At 36.1% G+C, this 18,675-nt stretch overlaps 1 protein-coding gene across 3 annotated transcripts in view; it reads right to left on the reverse strand.

The window, feature by feature from the left end:
• The window catches only part of LOC144967341 (phosphatidylserine decarboxylase proenzyme, mitochondrial-like), a 58,142-nt gene that overhangs the window by 23,986 nt on the left and 15,481 nt on the right, over positions 1 to 18,675 (reverse strand). The window contains exon 1 of one of the 3 annotated variants that reach the window (XM_078904438.1): positions 7,525 to 8,547. The exons of the other annotated variants lie outside the window; for them this stretch is intronic. Within the exon in view, the coding sequence (XP_078760564.1) occupies positions 7,525 to 7,938 (414 nt within the window). The 5' untranslated portion in view covers positions 7,939 to 8,547. Of the gene's footprint in view, positions 1 to 7,524; positions 8,548 to 18,675 lie in introns of those variants that run through there. 3 annotated transcript variants of the gene reach the window in all.

Genomic DNA, 18,675 nt, shown 5'->3' on the forward strand with positions numbered 1-18,675 from the left:
TAGATATATATATATATATTTCCATTGTAATTTTTTCTATTTATTTTACCATTGTTAGAGTTTTACTATATTATAAAATTTTATCTGTAACGGCCACGGGAATTGACGCAAATGTAACTTGAGAGGTGTAATCGAAAAAAGTTCAAGTTTTAATTTTCTGAAGATACTTGTATGATAGAATGCCAAATAAAACAGGACAAATATAGGAGAAAACCATTGCCAGAACATTTAAAAAAACATTTTCATTTAGATTGCACCGATATATTCCTATCAATTGTTCACATTCAAAATTAAAGGTTTGTCCCCTTTCCCACTGGGAATTAATAGGCGGTAAATTCTATCCGTCTCAAATTCAATAACAAAAAAAAAAAAAATCAAAATAAAATCAGAAATTAGTACACTGAGCGTACCACCACGTTCTTCTCAAACTCTCTCAACAACCAATACATACAAATGACTAAAATATAAATATTGAGCTTTTATATAGCGCAATATCCACTAAATGTGCTTAAAGCACTTTACAAGGGGTCCCTGACCAGCAGCAATACGTAACATGTAGAACGAAACATGACGCCTGTTAGGCGATATTTCAATTTTTTTCTGACAGAGACAACGCTGTCAACGGCCAGGTACTTATTTTACACCTGAGTACGGTGAGAGAATGTGAGTAAAGAACCTTTTCCAAGGACTCAATTATGCGCAGAGCGAGGCTCTAACCCAGGGCCTGCCGATCCGAAAGCGTCAAACCACGAGCACATAGCCGCAATGACTAAGAGATGACGTATTTAGAATAGTATTGTCACAAGCAATCGTGGAGCCAAAATCGTCATCGATGCTTGAATAAAGCAAAACAATAAAACCTTCAGAAACTTCTGACCACGTGACTTCAAAAAAGAATCTTTACATCAAAAGAATTATAAATCATAATGTGATACACATCCTCAGAGAGAAAAGGTGAAGATGGATTAGGCATAATAATAATATTATTATTATGAGGAGAGAAGCAGTGGGCACCATATTATACTCTGCCCTGTATTGGACCCCAGAGGAAGAACTTACTTATAGGAACCAGCGACCAGCTGAGCTCTACCCCTTCAAAAAGAGAAAAGCATGAAAGAAAAGTGAAAGAAAAAGCGAAGCTTGGAACTCGTTGAATATTATGCTTGCCATGATTAAGGACAAGAGGAGGTTCTTCATTGCTGTCGTACATGCCAGCGGCTGATATGACCTAAATGTGTTGCAAGCGCAATAAAACCCTTAAAAACAAAACAAACAAACAAAGAACAATACGTAAGCAAATGTGTCTTTTCAAGTGAGTACGCAATACCATTGTTTTGTCTATCTCTAAAATATGACTGTCTCTAAAATATGACTGTAGGGTAAGTTCCTTTCGATTTATGGATTCGAACCTAAGATCATGCAATCAAAAGTTAGTACTTTACTATTACGCTATCGACTGGCCCAAATGACGTAATTGTCCCTACAAATACCCGAGGGAATGTGTGTAATTATAAAAGAATCTGGAGACTTTTGCTTACGAAAAGAGGCCGCCCACTCCTAAACATTTAAATTCAGCGCAGCGTAAGTCGCAGACACAACAATAACACGGAAAAATATATTAGAAAGTCGTTCAGTCATAGAAGACTCATCAAACTATACACAGTGCCGGCGCCAACATTTTGTGAAGCCATGAATTAAATAGGTTGCCAGCATCTAATTTATTGTCGAACATACAAACATTCAGACAACAATGTATGCGCCAGTTTTACTCTATGACGATGCAGAAAAACCTCAAATACCGTTATTTCCATTGCCTTCTATTACAAAGTTCTATTGCACTCCCATATTATTTAACCAGTTAAATTTCGTATTCTGGAATTAAACCAAAAAACACGTATTTAAAATGTGGTCAGAAAACTCATCCTTCAAATATTGATCGATTTAAATGACCCTCATCTTGGCAAAACCTCTCAAACCTGGGACTTCGCGAAATTGTATTGTCCTAATTTGGTGTCGTCGGTGAATAGTTTATTCTAGTGAGCAAGAAAAACAAACAAACAAAAAACCCAACAAAAACGTCATAAAATGACGTCACGCACTGAAAATCGCGTTAATCAATGTTCATATATTTTGGAATGATCATCGGTTCAAACTTATTCTAAATCAAAATCGATTTCGCATATTCATTTGAGGCTGATTTGAACTTAAGGAGTTTTGATTTGATAATTTAGTGCCTTACCACTTATTGATCAACGAACGAGGTATGGTCACATGAATGCGAGCCAATAATCAACTGTGAACAAAGTGAGAACTTGTCTTTTTTGTTATCACCCCTGACACAAGCACAGGTTTCCATTAGAAGGAACACACTCAAATGTGTACAATGTATACATATAATATATATATTATATATATATTATATATATATATATATATATATAATTGTGTGTGTGTGTGTGTGTGTGTGTGTGTGTGTGTAAAACAATTAAAATACAATGCAAATAGAGAGCTGATTTACAAGAAAAATAATATCATCATCCAAAACTCAAACTAAACATTTGACTGTTTCCCTCCCAGACAGCTAGGGTATCCGGCCAGGGCCAGGATAAAACCAAGTAATCCCATTCCAAGCCAAAGATGTTGGAAAACAGTTATAAAGGAACAGACGTCACGGTAAGTGTCTCCCTGCCCACTAACATTGATGTTTTGACATCAAGTGGACCTCCGGAATTTGTACTTAGTTAAAATACTCACACCATCCGCCAGTTGGATAAACATACCAACACACAAACTATGTGTGGCCTTAAACGTTTATCAGTGATGATTCTCACAAAAAAGTCAAAAAGAAAAAGTCTGGAAAACGAAAACATCACCCTGAAACCTGCACACACCGAAAGTAAGGAATGTCTTCTTGAGTTACAAATATAAACCGCCCAGGTCAAGTAAAAGTGAGTGCCAAATTTTAATATATATTTTTTTATAAAAAGGCTTATTTTAAGATTTAATTAAAAAAAAGTAAAAGGAGGAAATGAAGGAAATATCCGCGGATCGAGGATCTGATGAGGAAAACCGAGGAAAGGAAAGAAAACCGCGGATTTCCGCGGATCCGCGGAAAAGTATCATCACTGGTTTATAGTCTGATTGATAGAATTTAGTGAGAACTAATTATTAAAATCGCTGTCCAAATACAATAACAAAGAGCTGAGTGACGTCAATTTCATCATCCAGACGAGGATCCCCCCCGCCCCCCACCCAAACCACCACCACCACCCGAAACAGGGTTAAGGGTTTAAAGTCAATATTTCAGCAATCAGTTCAAACTATAGAATCTCGGACTCCAGGTCAAAGAGAGCCAAGTCGAGTTGCCACGACCCATCATAAATCACTAATTGTGTAAGACGTGCAGAAACGTGTACTAAAAATGGCTTCATCTATCACCCATTTAAAAAAAAATCATTTCGTCTATTTTTTTTTAATATTAAAAAAACAAACCCAACCCAAACAACAACAACTGACCAAAAAGTGAGTCATTTTAATAATGGTTTAACATTCTTATTATGAAAAGACTCAAGAAGGAGGGAGGACAAGAGGCGGTGGTGCGGCGCGCCTAGAAAAACAGTAACCTGTTGAGCTGCTTTGTATGTCAATGGCTTAATTATAGCTTATGTCTCTCTCCATCGGACCTCCGGTCTTGAAATTTTGACAGTGAAATAATAGACGCAGGCTTTTCACAGAGTAATGCATCGTGACTGGATGTGCTGTTTCTGCATCATTGACTAAGGCGTGATGGGCACTACTCGATACTGAGCAATATCGACGATGCTATTGATTTAGCAAATTCATAATTGATCGATATTCAAGTATACCTACTAACAATCTTAACACCAATTTTATTTATTATTATTTAACTTTACATCGTTATTATTCTGGTTTCATTTACCTCCGTTTGTATATGATATAAATAAAGTGTATGGTAAATTGGTTGGGTTTTTTTCTTATTCCTCTGAAGATTATCTTGTTCTCATTTGATTGGGGTATTGATTATTCATTTTTATTTCTTGATAACCAAATATATTTTGGGGGGTATTTCAATAAACGGCAAAAAACGGTTGTCATTTTCTTACCCCTACTTTACCTTTTTTACTCTTAACATTGCTTCGCGATAACAGTTTGTATAATTCCATTTTAGAATTTTCAAAAATCTGTCTGGAGAACAAAAAGGGTTTTAAAAACCTACACTTTAATATACTTCTCATAATGACAAGTATCGAATAAGCGGCAAAATTATCCTAGACTTAGACCTCGAGTTTTAAGAAGTACCAAATACTGATATCGATATGCGCCAATCTCTATCGTTGACGCACTTGAAATTAAACCTGACATACACCATCACGGGACCTTATGCTTTTATTGTCAAGCGCAATCAATTTGGTAGGTTACCTAATGTAAAAATGATAGAAGGGAAGATGAGCAGCTTGGCTTGTTTGGTGGCAAATCGTCGGGAGCAACTTTTCTTTGCAACTTGGTCTATCTACCATCGGTAGTAATACCTCAAGTAGTTTTTAAAGTAGGTATTATATAACGGTCGATGATGTCAAACGCTAGCGAAATATCTAGCAATAATGATAATAACAACACCAATATAATATTACTGCTACTACTACTACTACTACTACTACTACTACTACTACTACTACTACTACTACTACTACTACTACTACGACTACTACTACTACTCTGTATTATTATTATTTATTATTATTATTATTATTATTATTATTATTATTATTATTATTATAGTAGTAGTAGTAGTAGTAGTAGTAGTAGTAGTAGTGTAGTAGTAGTAGTAGTAGTAGTAGTAGTGCAGTAATAATAAGTAGTAGTTAGTAGTAGTAGTAGTAGTAGTAGTAGTAGTAGTAGTAGTAGTAGTGGTAGTAGTAGTATAGTAGTAGTAGTAGTAGTAGTAGTAGTAGTAGTAGTAGTAGTAGTAGTAGTAGTAGTAGTAGTAGTAGTAGTAGTAGTAGTAGTAGTAGTAGTAGTGGTGGTAGTAGTAGTAGTAGTAGTAGTAGTAGTAGTAGTAGTAGTAGTAGTAGTAGTAGTAGTAGTAGTAGTAGTAAAAATATAGTAATAGTACCATTTTTTGAGAGATGATATTGTTTTTCCTTGCAAATTATCTCAAATGTACTATTATAGTAATTAATTTGCGGCTATTGGTCTGGAGATATGACCCTCCCCTTGGAATCGGGATATCTTGGGTTCGGCTCCCGCTCTGAGCGGGCCCATATGAGACCCTGGAAAAGGGTCTTTACTCATCTCATCGAACTCAGGCGTAAAATGAGTATCTGGTCGTTAACAGTGTTGTCTCTGTTGGCCCCATTGTCGAGAAAAAAAATGTAATACCTCCTCACGTCTCATCCTACATGTTACGTCGCTAGGGACCCCTTGTAAAGCGCAATGAGCACGCTTAGTGGATAAACTTTAATAAACTAGTCTCCTGTTTGTTTGCTTGGGCTGGTTGGTACTTTTAGGTAATGTCGAAATGGTGGCATTGGTGGATTACTCGTGGAAATAAAATCTGTTCCCCGTTAGAATCAGGCCTTCTTGTCTTGCTTTTACATTGGTGCTCCAAATCTACGTTTCTCTCTATTAACCTCCATTTTACTGTCACTGAAATGACCTAATAGTAACAGTGTCGCAAGCGCCGTAAAATCCCTACCCCCCCCCCCCCCCCCCCCCCCCGCACCCCGTAAAAACAAAACAAAACAACAAAACAAAACATATACAAAATCAACAAACTAGCAACAAAATAGATCGATCGTAGAATATTCTGTTCCCTTTTTACAACCGGTTTTCTATGGTGCTTTTAACTTCAGTTCTGCATCTTTCCCTTTATTATTTTTTTTTACTGGTACTGGAAGACCCAAGTGTTCAAGCGCCGTAAATCCCCCAAAACAAAACAACAACACACAAACAGGAGGCTAGTTTATTGAAACTAATAGAGGTGCCTAAATGAGTCAATAAAATGGAGATAAAGATAAAGGGAGTAAATCTGACTCATGGATGAACAACACAAAACAAACGACGTTTCGGCCCTTGGCCTTTTTCAAGTAAACACATAATACATATTATATGTATTCTGTGGTTACTTGAAAAAGGCCAAGGGCCGAAACGTTGTTTGTTTTGTGTTGTTCATTCATGAGTCAGATTTACTCCCTTTATCTTTACTTCTAGTTTATTGAAGTCTGATAAAAACGGAAGCGGCACATAATATCACCTAAAATGAACCTTGTAAATGACAAAGAAAAAACATATAAAAAAGGCGACAGCTCTCGATGGGTGGCGAAGATAATACCGTGTGGTTGAAAGTAGATAACTTATGGGACACAGGCTTATAATACAGAGCATAATAAGATGGAATCTGGTGAGGCGTGAGTGAGGCGTAGCGACTTGTAGCCAATAAATAAGTAAGAACGATTACATAGCGCATTTCCGTTGACTATGATCAATTAATTCCCAGCATGAACTTGCGAGTGCGCGTTGGGAAAAAAGTTAGAATTCCAAAACGCCAGAGTGTAAGGAATCTGCCCCTACATCGGTTCTGATTTCGTTATCTCTGAATAAGGCACTTTTCAAAAACATTCAACTGATACTTTGAAAATAATCTTATTTGTTAAAATATTCTAGATTTACAATTAAAACCATACAAGAAAAAGTAAGACAAAGGGGAATGGTTACAATAGGGAACTGTGTACTTAGTTTGAGATCAGCTAATGGTCTCATCCAGACACCAGCACAGGTCCCCACTAAGAGGAATACACTAAAATGATTACAATCCATGATTCAAAACAAAACAAAAAGATAATATTACATCACAGAGAGATGATTTACAAAGAAAATAAAATGATCCCCCAAAACTAACGCTATACATTCGACAGTTCCCCCTCTCGGGACAAAGACAGAAAGAAACATAGAAAACAGATATAGGGGTATGAAAGACGCAGCAATTGATCTTCTGTCCACCAGTGGAAGTTCGATTGGCAAACAATTTCAGTGTCCCCATGTCCGAAACAATTATCAAGTGATATTCTCAACGGGGGCGATTTATATTCATGTTTTCGTCCAACCTAGTCATCGATAAAATGATTTGTTGCTGTACAACGATTGGCCATTCCCCAATAAATGTAAAAACGTTGCTGTCATTATGAAAGTTGAAAACAAACCCATGTGTCAAGCTGAACAAAATGACCAATTGTGGTGTTAGATGTTTTAAAAGCTGTGAACACTTTTCACTATATGGCTCACTTTGATCACACTTGCCAATGTGACCAATGACCTCAAGCACATGGAAAGTTAATATAGATCATCTCCATACTATGGCTGACCAATTTCCACCGCTGTAAGCATATAAGAATTATAAGATATATATATATATATATATATATATATATATAATATATATATATATATATATATTAAATTCACCCTACCCCAAGACCTGCAGCTATTCCATTCTCTATGACTTACCGTCTTGTTCAGACGTTTGTGAGTGTTATGCTTCAGACTGTGTTTGATTATGGGTGATTTGGATTTTATCACGCCGTTCTTGGAGTTCTTGGATGACGATTTTTTGCCACGCTTCAGAACCATTTTGCTGACGGTTTTGACTCCGGAGCTCATCGTCCTGACGCCCGAACTTAATCTTCTACCGGTATGGGTCACGGGAGGAAGGGCAACCTCGCTCGCCCTCCGGACAACACCTGTTAAGAGTGAGATGTTCCACATTTTAGACCACCATTCTCCCGGTGAAGGGATGGAAAACAGTTGAAGGGAAGAGTGAATACCTCCAACGATGAAAGCGACGATGAGGGCCGAGTAGACGAAGGCTTGGTTAATAAGAAATTCCTCATTTGTTAGCTCTAAAATCGCTGATGCAATCATGGTTATATTTATTCACAGTTCTAACTTGATTGGATAAAATTGTTAATAATGATCAATGATATTGTTGAAAAATAAAAGACAACGTTGTTCTGAGGTACTTAGTACCTAATGAATATATTCAGTTCTAAGGCTTACGTTTAAAGACAGTTGATTTTGAGTCTTAGATGTCCCTTTAATAACAGAAGATGATATTTATCAATCTTAAGATGATTCCAATAGACTTTTCGTTCCTTGTGTTTGTTGTATCCGGTCTACAGGATTACAGTCCGTTTAAATTTTCGTAATAATTGTTTGGGTAATACAAAATATTTCAAGGAGAAAATCAGCTGATATCTTAATGAAAATGTTTATTGTCGAGTCCAACAAATGTTTGGGTGGACAAGAATTTATAGCCGATGTGATGAATTGTTCTTTGGTCCCTTTGTTTGTTTGTTTTTCTTTTTGTTTGTTGTTCTTTTTCTTTTCCTTTTTTTATCTTAACGGGTGTGAATTTTTCCGTAATGTCTTATTTTCTATTTGGTTTACAATCCTTCAAAAATATAAACTTAAACGTCAAAAGAAATAATAAAAACCTAACACGACAGTTCATATCTCCCACCAGTCGAGAGGATCCGCAACATGTCGTGCTAGGGTTTTTATCCATTTGTAGATAGCGGAACAAAAATGCGACGACAGCCTCAGTGACCTTATTTTAGTGTCGGGCAGGACACCAAATATAGCTGACAAGGACTAAGGTCCGTACCCGAGAGGACAGACATCGTTTTCTCAACGTGCTTGATGTGCATTGAATTCTAGGCTAAGACATTAGGCTGTTTGTTTGATAGGTGGACGAAAGTGATGGTTTCATGTTGATCAGAGGTGAATTAAAGTTTAAAATTTGGGGAGAGAAAAACCCCCCAAACTAAATTACATGGCATGGCTCTTCAAAATTAGATTTCTTTCTGCACGATGATACTCCACTCTGATAATAAAAAAGATTCTATCAATATTTCCTACGTTAATATCATTTATAATTCTTTCCTGGCCCGAAAAATGCTTGAGAAAAATGACAGAAGATATAGACAAAATACGAACGATGTCGATTTGCGTCGTTTCGAACCCAGCCATTTCATAAAGGAGGGCATCGGTGATAACAGGTTAATGTACATCGGCCGCAGCAGCCCCGCGTCGACGACATGATAATAATATAAGTAGCTACTTCAAGGTACTTTCAGGTCATACTATCCCATTTTACGGGGACATCCATCTTGTAAACAAAAGTTTGAAAAAATTCCAACACGGTCTCGCTCCATGATTCAATGATTCATCCATCCACTACTTACTATGAAGTAAGGAATGTAATACGAAAGATTAAATGTCGAAACAACGATACAGAACAAGTGTCTTGTTAATAGAATTATATTATTACGAAGTGAAGATACGAGTTTGCCAGAACGATTTAGGGTGCATTGGCCGGTGAACATGCATTAGCAACAAGAACAAAAAAAGCAAATAGACTGGTATAGATAGTATGACAGAAGTGACGAGAAATGGGGGCGGGGGGTGAGCCGTTGTAATCTGGATAGTTCAGTTTCCCTTTCTTTCGTTGTATGTGAGTGTTGTTTTTGTAGGTGTTGTTGTTGCCGTTGTTATTTGTGGTTGTTGTAATTGTTATTTTTTGTTGTTGTTGTAGTAGGTATTATTGTTATTATTGCTGTTGCTGCTGTTGTTGTCGTTGTTGTTGCAAATCGAAAACCAAGGTGGCTATGAATTTACATTTACAAATACACTTTAATATGTCATATGGGTAACTTGTAAGTTTTAAAAATCCTTTTAGAGGCTTCTGCAAATAATATTTTTGACAGTAACGAAAGCAACCCAAATAATAAGGGTAATAATAATAAGGGTAATAATAATAATAATAATAATAATAATAATAATAATAATAATAATAATAATAATAATAATAATAATATTCATAATAATAATAATAATAATAATAATAATAATAATAATAATAATAATAATAATAATAATAATAATAATAATAATAATAATAATAATAATAATAATAATAATAATAATAATAATAATAATGGTGGTGGTGATGATGATGATGATGATGATGATGATGATGATGATGATGATGATGATGATGATGATGATGATGATGATGATGATAATAATAGCATCGACCTTAATAGCTATTTCTGATATTCAATAAGTATATTTTAGTAATGCCAAAACTGTTTGCTAGGCGTAGTCCATCTGTACTTTTAGAGTAACTAATACATTGGAATTCATTTCTCGACCTACGCTCACGCAAAGTTCTCACGGCATCAAAATAGTAGTAGTAAAGTTAACTCCAAAAGAAACTAAACGTATCATATTCTTGTTTTTTTTTAAAAAGCATATTATCAGTTTCTTATATATCTGTAAATCAACATCAATGAAAGTCCAATAGAATTCTACTTCATTGCGCATTTTGGTAACAATATTATTGATTTATTGATGGAATGCATTTATCACGAGATTCACTCAAACACAGATACCTCTATGAAAAATTCGCGTGCTCAACAAGTTGTAATGAACTATGGAGACAGTTAATGGTATAAAAGGATTAACTATTGAATCATCAACCGTCTCAATGAAATTACCCAACTTTCAAATTCGGTGAATGCCACGGCCTATATATATATATATATATATATATATATATATATATATATATATATATATATATATATATATATATATATAATATATATAATATATATATATAATATATATATATATATATATATATATATGTATATATATATATATATATATATATATATATATACATATATATATATATATATATATTATATATATATATATATACATACATATATATATATATATATATATATATATATATATATATATATATATATATATATATATATATATATTGGTGAAGTAGTCCTTCAGGATAATTGGGCCCGTGGAATCGGAGTTTATCCTGGTTTCTATATCGTGAAATGGACAATAGTAGCAATTGTATCACCTGATTATTATTACACGGAAAATCGATCGAATGTATTCGATTTTCAATGATGATGCACGCGAGAGAATTAAGGACTTCGATGCCGTTATGCCATGATTAGGTGATGTTATGACACTACTTTTTAAGCACCGTTCCCCCTCCATTTGATCATATATGACCCAGTACGACGTGTATGAGACGTATGACTTAGTTGATAATGAATCGCATGATTAGTCCTAGAAGAACCGGGGTGTTGGCCCTGCTGTGGATATCTCGTCTTTTCCTTCAATCAGAAACTGTACATAATTTGGTACTACTATAATTATTATTATTACTGCTACTACTACTACTACTACTACTACTACTACTACTACTACTACTACTACTACTACTACTACTAAGACTACGACGATGACGACTACTACTACTACTACTACTACTACTACTACTACTACTACTACTACTACTACTACTACTACTACTACTACTACTACTACTACTACTAGTAGTAGTAGTGGTAGTAGTAGTAGTAGTAGTAGTAGTAGTAGTAGTAGTAGTAGTAGTAGTAGTAGTAGTAGTAGTAGTAGTAGTAGTAGTAGTAGTAGTAGTAGTAGTAGTAGTAGTAGTAGTAGTAGTAGTAGTAGTAGTACAGAAGAAGAAGAAAAAGAAGAAGAACAACAACAACAATAACAACAACAAAAACAATAGCAATATGCGGCTATGTGATCTTGTGGTGTGAGACCCGCTTTTGGATCCGAAGGTCCTGGCTTCGAGCCTCGCTCGGCGCATAGTTGACTCCTTTGAAAAGACTCTTTTTTTTTTTTTTTTTTTTTTTGTTGCTTTAGGTCTCTTCCAACACAATTGAGGTTATATGAGAGACCGCTGAAACAAAAAAACAAGCAATCTAACAAAAATAGTACAAATGTCAATCAAAATCATAACCTAAAGATATCATAAGCTAAATTATAAATAACCAAGAACAAACAGGCAGAGGATTTACAGAAAAAAAAAATATCCCCTGTCAAAAATACAATCACAAACCAAAGAAGCAGGATAGGCTAGTAAAGAGAAGAAGAAACGACATCACTATCGGATCGTACACCCATGCGAACATCATAGGTATACGATTCAAGGGTGATGCTCCCATCCAACCACCCGCTAGCTGAACTTTAACAGCATTGTCTCTGTCGGAAAAAATGCATTATCGCCTAACAGGCGTCATGTCTCGTTCTTTATCTTACGTGTTGCTGTTGGTCAGGGACCCTTTGTAAAGCGATTTGAGCACTTTTAGTGGATTTTGCACTATATAAAAGCTCAATTTTAATTTAATAATAACAATTATAATAGCGTCATCCACAATGATCTGTAACAAACATACGGTAAATTATTTCGATCAGATGAATGCGACTAGCAGGCCGTCCGACTTCCAATTCAATATAGGAATATATATACAATTATTATTAGGGATGGATTCCCTGTAGTTCTGACAGTGCGCAATAAATTGACACTTCAGAGCATTATAAAATGTGAGTTGATTTTACTGATTACATATATACACACACACACACACATATATATATATATATATATATATATATTAATATATATATATATATATATATATATATATATATATATCAAGGAATTTATCCAATGGAAACCGTACGGTGCTCTTATTGGCTAACCAACCAGCGGCCTCGATGAGAAAAATATCCGCCATTTTGCTGTTGGCTGGGAATCGCGTTACTATAGTAAACAAGCGCTGACCGGCCGTTCATGAAAACAAGTTGCTGCTCGCTCGTTTAACTCAAAATTATTCAAAACGATCTCTCTAAAATGATATAAATGTGACTTCTTAAGGTTTTCTTCACGGTCAAAACCACACAACATTCTATTAATGATTACGTCCTAGGCAAAAAGGAATATTGACAGGTCGACCGAGAGTTGAACTCGTGAGACGACAAACATCAATGCGAAGTGTAGCGAGAGTCAAGCTATTGTTTGTCTTGTCCTATTCTATATAGAGAAAAGGATAAATAGTATAGCCTCGTGTGTGAGTGGTTGCGTGTCATAGTCTTGTTTTTAAATTGTTTCTGTTGTTTATGTGTGTAGTGATGACTCTCTCACACTCAATTTCAATGCCGAAAGAGGAATTCCCGCACACAAGAAAGGGGAACTGGGGTGGTATTGGCATACATATTGTATAGTATCTAGTTCTAAATAGATAAATGATTAGAATTATATTATTATATATAAACACAATGCCAAATACAATTCCGAAGTTTCCTTATTTCAAATGAAGTAAAGCTCCAAAACCTAATGGTAGTGATTGTAGTACTGAGTGTTAGTGAGGTGATGTGGTGTTGGTGGTGGTTGTAGTTGTAGTAGTAATAGTGATGATGATGTGGTGGTGGTGATGATTGTAGTTGTAGTAGTAGTGGTAGTGATGATGATGTGGTGGTGGTTGTAGTAGTAGTGGTAATGGTAATGATATGGTGGTGGTGGTGGTTGTAGTAGTAGTGGTCGTGATGATGATGTGGTGGTGGTGTTTGTAGTAGTAGTGGTAATGATGCGGCTATGTGGTCTAGTAGTATGACACTCGCTTCCGGATCGGAAGGTCCTGGGTTCGAGCCTCGCGCTCGGCGCATAGTTGAGTCCTTGGAAAAGGCTCTTTACTCACATTCTCTCACCGTACTCAGGTGTAAAATGAGTACCTGGCCGTTAACAGAGTTGTCTTTGTCCGAAAAATTGTAATATCGCCTAACAGGCGTCATGTCCCGTCCTACATGTTAAATGTTGACCAAGGACCCCTTGTAAAGCGCTTTGAGCACATTTAGTAGATATTGCACTATATAAAGCTCAATTTTTAAAAAAAATATTTAAATGATGATGATATGGTGGTGGTGGTTGCAGTAGTAGTAGTGGTAGTGATGATAATGTGGTGGTGGTTGTAGTTGTAGTAGTAGTGGTAGTGATGATGATGTGGTGGTGGTTGTAGTAGTAGTGGTAGTGATGATGATGTGGTTGTGGTGGTTGTAGTAGTAGTTGTAATGGTGATGATATGGTGGTGTGGTGGTTGCAGTAGTAGTGGTAATGTTAATGATATGGTGGTAGTGGTGGTTGTAGTAGTAGTGGTAATGGTAATGATATGGTGGTGGTTGTAGTAGTAGTGGTCGTGATGACGATGTGGTTGTGGTGGTTGTAGTAGTAGTGGTAGTGATGCTATTGTGGTGGTGATTGTAGTAGTTGAGGTAGTGATGTGGTGGTGGTTGTAGTAGTAGTGGAAGTGGTGGTTGTGGTAGCAGTGGTAATGATGATGATATGGTGGTGGTGGTTGCAGTAGTAGTGGTAGTGATGACGATGTGGTTGTAGTGATTGTAGTAGTGGTAGTGATGATGATGTGCTGGTGGTGGTGTAGTAGTAGTGGTAGTGATAATGATGTGGGGCTGGTGGTTGTAGTAGTAGTGTTAGTGATGATATTGTGGTGGTGGTTGTAGTAGTAGATGATGTGGTGGTTGGAAAACACATTACAGGTTATTATAATACATGATTACACACATTCTCTAACTTCATTTTTTGACAGCTTCGTTGTGCCATAAATATACGCAACAGTTCTGAAACATTTTATTTTGGATTTTGATATTGTTTGTTGTTTTTCTTGTGTCGTTATGTTGACATAGATACCGAATGAATGGTAATTACTACATTCTCAGCCAACAACAAAATGGCGCTGAATGCTTTCATTGGTGGACACTTTTTAGGCTTCGTACGTATTCTCATTCGTTTAATTCTATGATATATATATATATATATATATATATATATATATATATATATATATATATATATATATATATATATATATATATATATATATATTATTGGAATAAGGTAGGCCAAAAAAAAAATTGCAACCGGTGACCCATATCAACATACGATTATCCGACGATCACCCGACACAATCTTTGAACCCAGATGCGTGGGAGTGTTAATGTAAACAGTCAGCTAAGGGAATACTCTCAACCCGACACTAAACAAGGCTATGAAAAACATTGTATGTAAATCACTTATACCGTACCTGTTTCTTACGCAAACAGCGCTTGGCGGTCTTTTCAAAGTTTCTGAATGGCCTTGTTAGTTTTCAAAGCAACAACAGTGTGTCTTTGATAATTGACACATTTCAGGCTTGAATACAATAAATAAAATAAAATAAAATTCCCTTTATTCATCCCCAAGGGGAAATTTGTCTTTAGGGTCTATTCCAAGGGAAGACTGGAATAACCCAGGCGTCAGCCGCAGAGCAGCGCCGCATAGTGAGCTAGGACGAGGTGACTTGCTCAAGGCCACACAACGCAGCGGCGGGTGATTGAACTCGGTACCTTTCGGGTAGGAAGCAAAAACCGTACCACTGAGCCAACTATGTAACATTTCATCAAACGGTTTGTTTGTTTTTTTTTTTGTTTTTTTGGTCATATGTGCCGAAGTTATTCAAGTTTTGATTGATATAAGTTTTAACACAGACCTCCCTTTGGTAGCTGAGCTATGACGTCATCAGTAGATAAGGGTATTTTTTACATAAATCATAATTTATTTTTGCTTTGTCCGACATGATTCTCGGATGTTTATTTCATTTAACATGTCAATCTAAGGATATCAACTTGGATAATTGCCTGGACTTTGTTTTTATGGGGATATGTGAAGAGCAATACCGTGGTTTTTCCTTCTTGCCGCGTACGGTCAGGGACTGGAACCAGCTTGACGCTAAAGTGACCGAAGCCACTACAATTGATGCTTTTGTGGCAAGCTGCTATGCAGATACTCAGACCTTACACAAACCATCACTGACCAACGTTGACGACCCCTGAATGTCCCTGGAAATTGATTTTAGACTAACGATTATAAACAAGGAATACAGAGAGATTAGAAAGCAGTTTCATATTTGCCATAATAATCAACCAATTGATTGTGGGCAATCAAAGGAAGAAGAAGAAGAAGAAGAGCAGAGTGTTCAGAACACCTGAAGACAAATATAAGAAAAGCCGTTCGATCTGGCTGCAACAGACGTGGGACGAACTGGAGAGACGCTCGCTCTTGTCATTCAAAATGGCGGTGGTCACGTATAGCTTTGAACCGGACGATTGCGCAAATACACAATCGCGAGTAAGATATCAGAAGAAAAAAAAACAACTTAAATGAATTTGGATTAATATATGTTGGAAACCAAACTGATGTCGTTGTATCTAGTAGCTGTTCTTGAGTTATTCAAACTGAATTGTGTCAATGATTAAAAAACAAACACACTAAATTACGATTTATTTCAAAATTACCAGTGTTAAAACTTATATCAATCAAAACTTAAATAAATTCTTTAGGTGGCAAAAATCGTTTGATGAAATCTTACATAGCTTTGGAGTTATTCAAACATGAAATGTGTCAATGATTTATAAAAAAACCCCACTGTAAATAATTGATATGTTGTTGCCGAAGAGACAGAAAACTTAAGATTGACTTCGGTGGTACTAAATTCACGATAACCAACACTTACAACAATTGACAATGAAAACGTTAAAATATTAGGTGGCGAGGTTTGTTGCATTTCCATTTTTAACTGGGATTTCAGTACAAGTGCACTTGGACAATTCATTGTTTTGTCACCTTCTTCTTTCAGATGGAGGCTTACCTTGGCATTAACAATAACAAATGTATTGCACCCTTCCCCACTGAATCTCCAATACAAACATTATTTAGATAGTAATGGCACAAGTTTACTCCCCATTTCACTCAATGATAATTGGCAAATACCGAGGCCCTCGCCACTTAAAAGTATAACAGAAACTGAAAAAAGGTTGGAGACTCATGTCAAAAGTTATGCGTGATTTGCACCAATTTAAAAAAAAAATAAAAAAAATAAAAAATTAAAAAAAAAAACAAAAAAAACCCCACATTCCCTTTAATTTAAAACGTTAATAGTAGAATCACAAGTTACAGTTGTGAAAAGTTGTCTTTTCATGTTTTTGTTTTTCATTTCATTCAATCGAAGCAATCTCTGTGTGAAAGATTTAATTCTCAATTATTTTTAATGATTTTTTTTCCCATTGATTATATCAAAAACTCTCAAACTTTGGATTGCGAAGACAAGGATTATTTTAATCGATCGATATTTAAAGGACGAGTTTTCTGGCCAAAATGTTAAATACTTGTGTGATTTGTTTCTTTCTTCCAGTTATGAAGATATGTAAATGAGGGTGGGGTCTTTTCCCCTCCCATAGTGGACAGGGATGCACTTACTCTGTCTTTTATCCCCCATATTTGTTTTCCTTTTCACTGTTGTTCTCCGTCTTTGTTCTGGATTGAAATTACCCGGGGGTTTTTCCCCCTGGTCCTGGTGTGGATCCTTAGCTGGGAGGGAGGCAATCAAATGTATAGTACCTTTTTAAAGACACGATATTTTTTTTAATAATGGGATCCTTTGCTTGTACCTGAATGGGACTTTTAGGTAATGTCAAAATTCGCACATCGATGGATTGCTCGTGGGATCTTCTGCTCGTTTGTTGTTTTTATTATTATTTTTTTTTAATCCAATCCATTTTTTCCTTTTTATTCAGTGCTCAGAACTACAGTTACCCTCTATCCTCTTCCTTTTTATTGGTGCTGGGAATGACCGATAGTGTCGCAAGTGCCGTAAAACCCCTAAAACATAACAATAAGTACCCTTTAAAAGAAGTCTTGTAACCCCCCCCCCCCCCCCCCAGCCCGAACACCTCATCCTTCCACAAATAGAATAATTAATGAGGGCGTGGTATCATGACCAGATGAAAATCTCCTGTCTTGCGGCTATGTGGTCTAGTCGTATGATACTCGCCTTCGGATCGGAAGGTCCAGGGTTCGTATCCCGCTGGAAGCGGTGCATAGTTGTGTCCTTGGATAATGCTCTTTACTCACATTATTTCACCGTAATCAGATGTAAAATGAGTACATAATCGTTAACATTGTTGTTACGACACACTATACATTTTTTCTTATTCAGATACATTTTGTACATCACAATGTCCTTTGTTTAATTAATAAGAACATAAAGTTGTTTTGTAGAGAGATTGCTTGAGTTTAAAAAATCAACTTTTCTGCTGAGTAAGCCTGCCATTTTTGGGGAACTACTGAAAATGATCGGTAAGGAGAGAGCTTTTTTTTTTTTCTTTTTTTTTTTAAAAAGTCCTTCAGAGCCCATGGAGTCGGAGTTTATCCCGGTTTATATCGCGTGATACGGACGGACAATAGTAGGATAGGACAAGTACGTTTTCTGCCAACTGAGCTATTGGGACCCCCCCCCCCACCCCACCCCCCATCGTTTTAAAACTAAACGGAATTCTGTCTGAGTAAGCCTGCCGCTTAGAATTGAATTTAACGCAAAAAAAAATTGTAAAATTTGAGTTAAAGTAGTGGTCGTCATTGAGGAGATTGAAATTGTTGGGGACGGAGGAGGGGTCGCACTCACATACACACAAAAGACAACTTTGAGCCTCCTGTGCCAAAAGGTCTAATGGAATGGCAGAAATAGTTTCTCAAAAGGTCAAAAAAGTGTGGACAATGTCAACTTTGAGGTAAAAGAGGGAGGATGGGTGATCTTTATTGACGACCAACATATATTTACACCGGAAAATAAGATGCCATCACTCTGAAATCAGAAGATCACTTACACAAGGTATGTACTCAGTCCTCCGGAAGAGTGG

The sequence above is a fragment of the Berghia stephanieae genome, chromosome 3, assembly GCF_034508935.2.
Source record: "Berghia stephanieae isolate SIO BIC M18660-M18661 chromosome 3, UCSD_Bste_1.3, whole genome shotgun sequence".
NCBI lineage: Eukaryota > Metazoa > Mollusca > Gastropoda > Nudibranchia > Aeolidiidae > Berghia > Berghia stephanieae.